The 7,500-nt window shown below is 47.5% G+C and overlaps 1 protein-coding gene across 1 annotated transcript in view; it reads right to left on the bottom strand.

Annotated features, from left to right (window-relative positions):
- Positions 1-4,093: 4,093 nt before the first annotated feature.
- LOC311112686 (histone deacetylase 8-like) overlaps positions 4,094-7,500 on the bottom strand; it is a gene marked incomplete at both ends in the record, with an annotated part of 6,821 nt that continues 3,414 nt past the window's right edge. The window contains 5 exons of the mRNA XM_084155819.1: positions 4,094-4,105; positions 4,597-4,691; positions 6,399-6,571; positions 6,880-6,973; positions 7,286-7,363. Coding sequence (XP_084011945.1) covers positions 4,094-4,105; positions 4,597-4,691; positions 6,399-6,571; positions 6,880-6,973; positions 7,286-7,363 — 452 coding nt within the window. The remainder of the gene's footprint in view (positions 4,106-4,596; positions 4,692-6,398; positions 6,572-6,879; positions 6,974-7,285; positions 7,364-7,500) is intronic.

A 7,500-nucleotide genomic window follows, 5' to 3' on the forward strand; every position in this document is an offset into this window, starting at 1 on the left:
ATTTGATCCCCTGCTGATTTTGTACATTTGCCCACTGACAAAGAAATGATCAGTCTATAATTTTAATGGTAGGTTTATTTGAACAGTGAGAGACAGAATAACAACAAAAAAATCCAGAAAAACGCATGTCAAAAATGTTATAAATTGATTTGCATTTTAATGAGGGAAATAAGTATTTGACCCCCTCTCAAACAGAAAGATTTCTGGCTCCCAGGTGTCTTTTATACAGGTAATGAGCTGAGATTAGGAGCACACTCTTAAAGGGAGTGCTCCTAATCTCATTTTGTTACCTGTATAAAAGACACCTGTCCACAGAATAAATCAATCAATCAGATTCCAAACTCTCCACCATGGCCAATATCAAAGAGCTCTCCAAGGATATCAGGGACAAGATTGTAGACCTACACAAGGCTGGAATGGGCTACAAGACCATCGCCAGGCAGCTTGGTGAGAAGGTGACAACAGTTGGTGCGATTATTCGCAAATGGAAGAAACACAAAATAACTGTCAATCTCCCTCGGCCTGGGGCTCCATGCAAGATCTCACCTCGTGGAGTTGCAATGATCATGAGAACGGTGAGGAATCAGCCCAGAATTACACGGGAGGATCTTGTCAATGATCTCAAGGCAGCTGGGACCATAGTCACCAAGAAAACAATTGGTAACACACTACGCCATGAAGGACTGAAATCCTGCAGCGCCCGCAAGGTCCCCCTGCTCAAGAAAGCACATATACAGGCCCATCTGAAGTTTGCCAATGAACATCTGAATGATTCAGAGGAGAACTGGATGAAAGTGTTGTGGTCAGATGAGACCAAAATCGAGCTCTTTGGCATCAACTCAACTCGCCGTGTTTGGAGGAGGAGGAATGCTGCCTATGACCCCAATAACACCATCCCCACCATCAAACATGGAGGTGGAAACATTATGCTTTGGGGGTGTTTTTCTGCTAAGGGGACAGGACAACTTCACCGCATCAAAGGGACGATGGACGGGGCCATGTACCGTCAAATCTTGGGTGAGAACCTCCTTCCCTCAGCCAGGGCATTGAAAATGGGTCGTGGATGGGTATTCCAGCATGACAATGACCCAAAACACACGGCCAAGGCAACAAAGGAGTGGCTCAAGAAGAAGCACATTAAGGTCCTGGAGTGGCCTAGCCAGTCTCCAGACCTTAATCCCATAGAAAATCTGTGGAGGGAGCTGAAGGTTAGAGTTGCCAAACGTCAGCCTCGAAACCTTAATGACTTGGAGAAGATCTGCAAAGAGGAGTGGAACAAAATCCCTCCTAAAATGTGTGCAAACCTGGTGGCCAACTACAAGAAACGTCTGACCTCTGTGATTGCCAACAAGCATTTTGCCACCAAGTACTAAGTCATGTTTTGCAGAGGGGTCAAATACTTATTTCCCTCATTAAAATGCAAATCAATTCATAACATTTTTGACATGCGTTTTTCTGGATATTCTGTATCTCACTGTTCAAATAAACCTACCATTAAAATTATAGACTGATCATGTCTTTGTCAGTGGGCAAACGTACAAAATCAGCAGGGGATCAAATACTTTTTTCCCTCACTGTACTTGGGACAGATTTTCCTAATTAAAATCACTTGGAGCGGATTTCCTGGTGTTAAAAAAAATACAAGTCCAACAATGACAATTTACGCCAGTTGGGGGAACCCTGCATTAGAATGACATTCTCAGAGAAAGGGACAGGGCAACAACTCTTACAATTCCAACTATTGAGTCTTGCAAAATACTGTTCTTAATTATAAAACTACCTTTTTTTACCAAAGCAGAGATGCTGGAAAAAGTGTTTCGCCTGCGCTACATACGTCTACGTCGGTCCACTAATACTAGTAAAGGCCCAGTGCTGCAGCACCCCTACTTCCTGCTTCACACCAAGCCCCTCCCCTTTCTACTCACAACAACAAAGATGAGAGATCACTTCTTCCTTTCTGACACGCGGTTTCAACTCGCTAATTTGCATTTGAGGTTTGGTCCAACAAAACAGGTCATATGGACACAACGAAACACATGGACACATTATTTTACGGTAATAGAGAAGTTAACCTTTCTAGCGATACCCTTTTTATGTATCAACTTCTCAAATCCCTCAGCCTTACCGAACGGAAGTAGACACACATACTTCATCTAGCTAGCTTTTAGTTAGCGGAAAAGCGAAGGAGAAAAACATGGCAAGGCATCCGGCTAAACAAAACGCATCAGACGTTATACTAGCTGTCTAGTCTGTGTTTTATTAATGTGCAATAAGCATAAAACAATCATATAAGGAATTGGCAACTCGTTCTCATTCTGAGAGATAAGGTAGGCCACTTGATTTCAACATGAACAATGTGGACAGACTAGCATGCTGTTCAAACAGTTGGAGACGGACAGAAGGGTGTGTTCATAACAATTCAACTGTTCTGCCTTGTTAGCTAGCAAAAAGTTGTCTAAACTTGAAATAGAAAGATTAGCTACTCACTAGCACATGGGCTTGTTCTTGAGAGATTGTTGATGAGACCAGTGTTAATTTTCTATAATGCCTGCTACACGAAGTTAGTGATTATTAGTGAATGTGCATCATGCATGGTTCTGGTTAAATTTGTAACAAAATGGGCATTTTTATAGGCAGACTTGAAAGCCAGATCAGGGATTATTGCAAAAAAGCAGGTTAAACTATTTTAATTAAATAATGAATGGGTCTTATGGTTGTGGAGGGCATGTATTTAGCCTAGGTATAATTTCACAAGCCCTGAATTCATTATTATTGCTGAGAAAACATTTGAAAAATCGAGCCATATCGCCCAGCCCTAATCAAAGGTAGTGCACTACGTAAGGAATAGGGTGCCATTTGGGAGAATCCCACAAACCTTCAAAACCTTCTGACTCAGCTAATCAAGACTAGGTGACCTTTGATCCCTGGTGAGATCAGGAAATGGTTAACAGACAATACAGGTCAAGTAGCTGGTGCTGCCTTGCCAAGTCCTATAGCGCTAAGACAACTCTGGCCTATTTCTTTATCCTTATGATCTTCCATGGTTCCTTTTACAGGTTGACCTCTGTAACATATGATACCTGAGGCACCTGTGGCTTCAGTCTGTCTGCATCTAGGGTATTCTATGTACAGTCTTCAACAACCACCCTTCCTTGTCTCCACACACCAAACCAAGACATTCTCTACACTGTACATCTACTCTGTCAGATCTGAACTGTCGGGGTGACTGTTAGGGTCAAGGGGCAGCTCTTTTTACAATGTCAGTAGTCCTCCGTCTGTGTGTGTGATGGTCTGAAAGGAGGCCCTTGTGTGCCCGGTCGATAGCCCCTAGCCCTGTGTCTGGCTCTAGCTCCATTGTTCCAGGGTGGTTAGGGGGCTGTCCTGGCTGACGGGGCCCAGAGAGGCTGCAGCCAGCTGGGGAAGGAGAGAGGGAGCTTTGGCTTCTCTCTGGGTCTCAGGTACAACAAAGTACTTTGTGTTTTCCCTTCTCCTTGGTCCTCACGTTGCTCAGTCATCGTGGGTAAATACTCCTCTCTTGTGCACACACTATTACAGATACGAACACACACACACACATAGATATGAACACACACACACATAAATACAAACACACACACACATAAATACAAACACACACTGATACAAACACACACTGATACAAACACACACTGATACAAACACACACTGATACAAACACACACTGATACAAACACACACTGATACAAACACACACTGATACAAACACACACTGATAAGAACACACAGATGCTACAAGTCTCTCTCACTGACTATCTTCCTCTCTACTACTCTCCCTCTCTCTCCCTCTCATCTTCCTCTCTCCCTCCTTGTCTTCCTCTCTCCTACTCTCCCTCTCTCTCCCTCCTTGTCTTCCTCTCTCCTACTCTCCCTCTCTCTCCCTCCTTGTCTTCCTCTCTCCTACTCTCCCTCTCTCCCTCCTTGTCTTCCTCTCACTCTCTCCATCCCTGTCCTTGTTTAAGTGTGTGTGTAATGGTGTGTGTGCGTGTGTGTTGTAGCAGCTGGTTTGTGTTGTTTGAGGTGGGGCCTTCTTAATGACGTTAAAGGTCGTATGAGGTCACAGCCTGACCTGTCAGAGAGGAAACAAGAGGAGCCCTTATCACGGCCAACACACTACAGAAAGACCCTCTGTCTCAGACGAGATAGATACCTACCCCTCACTGTACATGGAAAATCTCTCTCCGTCTCTCTCCCTCCATCTCACTCACTCTCTCCCTCTCTAATTATATGGGAATTCACCAAAAAGAAACTGCCCCTCCCCCCTCAGAATAAAATACACAAGGTTCTTGTAAGAAGACAAAAAAAGATAAGGAGAGAGAGAGGGAGAGAAACAGAGGCCCTCTGTCAGGTCTAAAGGGGACAGAGTGGTATTGTTCCCCTTCTCTCCTCTCCTCCCTTCATCCCTCCTGATTCACCTGGAAACAAACCCTTTTATTGAGGGCCGGCGGCCATCTTTGATTAGAGGGAATGACTCAGCGAAGACGGACCGCAAAGTGTGTGTGTGGGCACACTATGTATGGTGTGTGTGTGTGTGTTAGGGGCTGTGCTATGTAGTCTTACCTCATGGTCAGGTAATTCAGAGGCCAGTGTTTGTCCCAGGATGGACGCAGTCAGGTAGGTCCAACAACGAGCCGTTTTGGCAAGGTTATACCCTCCTAGAGCGAGAGAGAGGGGGGGGGGAGCAAAAGAGGGGGGAGAGAGAGCGAGAGAGGGAGGCGGAAGAGAGAGAGAAAGAGAGAGAACGAGAGAGAGGGAAGGAAAGCGAAAGAGCGAGAGAGGGGGGAGAGAGAGAGACCGAAAGAGAACAAGAGAGGGGGAGAAAGAGCGAAAGAGAGCGAGAGAGCGAGATGGGAGGGAGAGAGAGAGAGAGAGAGAGAGAGAGAGAGAGAGGAAAAATAGAAGGATTGTAGTGAGTAAAACGGCTTCATTTTACTGAACAGTTATCATCTGGTACAGCAGTGTGGATCTGGACTGTCCTGGACCGACCTCCTCCCAGTAGCAGCCTGGATCTGGACTGTCCTGGACCGACCTCCTCCCAGTAGCAGTGTGGATCTGGACTGTCCTGGACCGACCTCCTCCCAGTAGCAGTGTGGATCTGGACTGTCCTGGACCGACCTCCTCCCAGTAGCAGTGTGGATCTGGACTGTCCTGGACCGACCTCCTCCCAGTAGCAGTGTGGATCTGGACTGTCCTGGACCGACCTCCTCCCAGTAGCAGCCTGGATCTGGACTGTCCTGGACCGACCTCCTCCCAGTAGCAGCCTGGATCTGGACTGTCCTGGACCGACCTCCTCCCAGTACCAGTGTGGATCTGGACTGTCCTGGACCGACCTCCTCCCAGTAGCAGCCTGGATCTGGACTGTCCTGGACCGACCTCCTCCCAGTAGCAGTGTGGATCTGGACTGTCCTGGACCGACCTCCTCCCAGTAGCAGTGTGGATCTGGACTGTCCTGGACCGACCTCCTCCCAGTAGCAGCCTGGATCTGGACTGTCCTGGACCGACCTCCTCCCAGTAGCAGTGTGGATCTGGACTGTCCTGGACCGACCTCCTCCCAGTAGCAGTGTGGATCTGGACTGTCCTGGACCGACCTCCTCCCAGTAGCAGCCTGGATCTGGACTGTCCTGGACCGACCTCCTCCCAGTAGCAGTGTGGATCTGGACTGTCCTGGACCGACCTCCTCCCAGTAGCAGTGTGGATCTGGACTGTCCTGGACCGACCTCCTCCCAGTAGCAGCCTGGATCTGGACTGTCCTGGACCGACCTCCTCCCAGTAGCAGCCTGGATCTGGCCTGTCCTGGACCGACCTCCTCCCAGTAGCAGCCTGGATCTGGACTGTCCTGGACCGACCTCCTCCCAGTAGCAGTGTGGATCTGGCCTGTCCTGAACCGACCTCCTCCCAGTAGCAGTGTGGATCTGGACTGTCCTGGACCGACCTCCTCCCAGTAGCAGCCTGGATCTGGCCTGTCCTGGACCGACCTCCTCCCAGTAGCAGCCTGGATCTGGACTGTCCTGGACCGACCTCCTCCCAGTAGCAGTGTGGATCTGGCCTGTCCTGGACCGACCTCCTCCCAGTAGCAGCCTGGATCTGGACTGTCCTGGACCGACCTCCTCCCAGTAGCAGCCTGGATCTGGACTGTCCTGGACCGACCTCCTCCCAGTAGCAGCCTGGATCTGGACTGTCCTGGACCGACCTCCTCCCAGTAGCAGTGTGGATCTGGACTGTCCTGGACCGACCTCCTCCCAGTAGCAGTGTGGATCTGGACTGTCCTGGACCGACCTCCTCCCAGTAGCAGTGTGGATCTGGACTGTCCTGGACCGACCTCCTCCCAGTAGCAGTCTGAAGCTGGACTGTCCTGGACCGACCTCCTCCCAGTAGCATTGTGGGTAGGTGCCAGTCTAGTATGTGTCGTAGACTCTGTGCCACCCCGACAGGGGTCATGTTGAAGGAACACATGGGGTCACCAGCCATGGTGTCAGCTCCCAGCTGCATCACTACTGCTTCCGGGTTAAACAATGTCTGCACCTCCTTCATCACACTGATGATGACAATAATCACAACTTTAATAGTTAATCTAACATTAATTAACTTCATCTAACATACTGTAAAATACATATCATAATCTGACTATAACAATTACAATCATTACAGACTGACAACTTAATCCAATGCAATATGTAATCTAACATATAAACCATAGAATGGACAACGTTATAATTTTACTAAACAAAAACATTTGTATTTTCTCTACAGTTGCAAAGCCTCAACAAAACAATGAACATGCAACCCTAGCTTTTTAAATGTCTGTTACTGACAATGTTAAGCATTATGGAAATGGTTTTGTACCTTGTGAAGACCTGGAAGTATCTGTCGTCTTTGATGCCGTCATCCAGATGGACGTTGACGGCGTACCAGCGTCCTTTACCCAGGTCTCCTGTACCTACAACAGGGCAGCAGGGTTACTACGGGTGTGTGGGTGGGTGTTTCAAGTGCATTGGGTATCAATGTTTCTCAAATACCAATCCCTCAGATGGTTAACAGACAAGGATGTAGCCATGTAGTCATTTTTCAAATGCTACTTCTAATGTTTAGCTGTCCCCCAAGGAGGAAGGACCATAGCTTGTTGGTAGCTACCAGCAAACAAAGGGCCATAGTTTCACTGGCACAAGAAAGGTTGAGGAATACTGGTCACCAACCCTGGTCCTGGACAGTTGTAGTATAATGGTCATCAGAATTAGCAGTAGCCACTGACCCGGGAAGAATCCAGGAGAGAACTTGTGCAGCGACACGGTCATCACTTTAGAGGTAAAACTGAAGGCATCTTCCACACCTGAGAGAAGTATCTAAAAATACACAATAATTTATCTTATTGACAGACTAAAAATTATAAATCAACCTTGATGAAACTTTTGTATCCACTTACAGTACTGCACAATATTGACACAATATCAATGCACATTCAGATGT

The sequence above is a fragment of the Coregonus lavaretus genome, assembly GCF_964263955.1.
Source record: "Coregonus lavaretus genome assembly, chromosome: 39".
NCBI lineage: Eukaryota > Metazoa > Chordata > Actinopteri > Salmoniformes > Salmonidae > Coregonus > Coregonus lavaretus.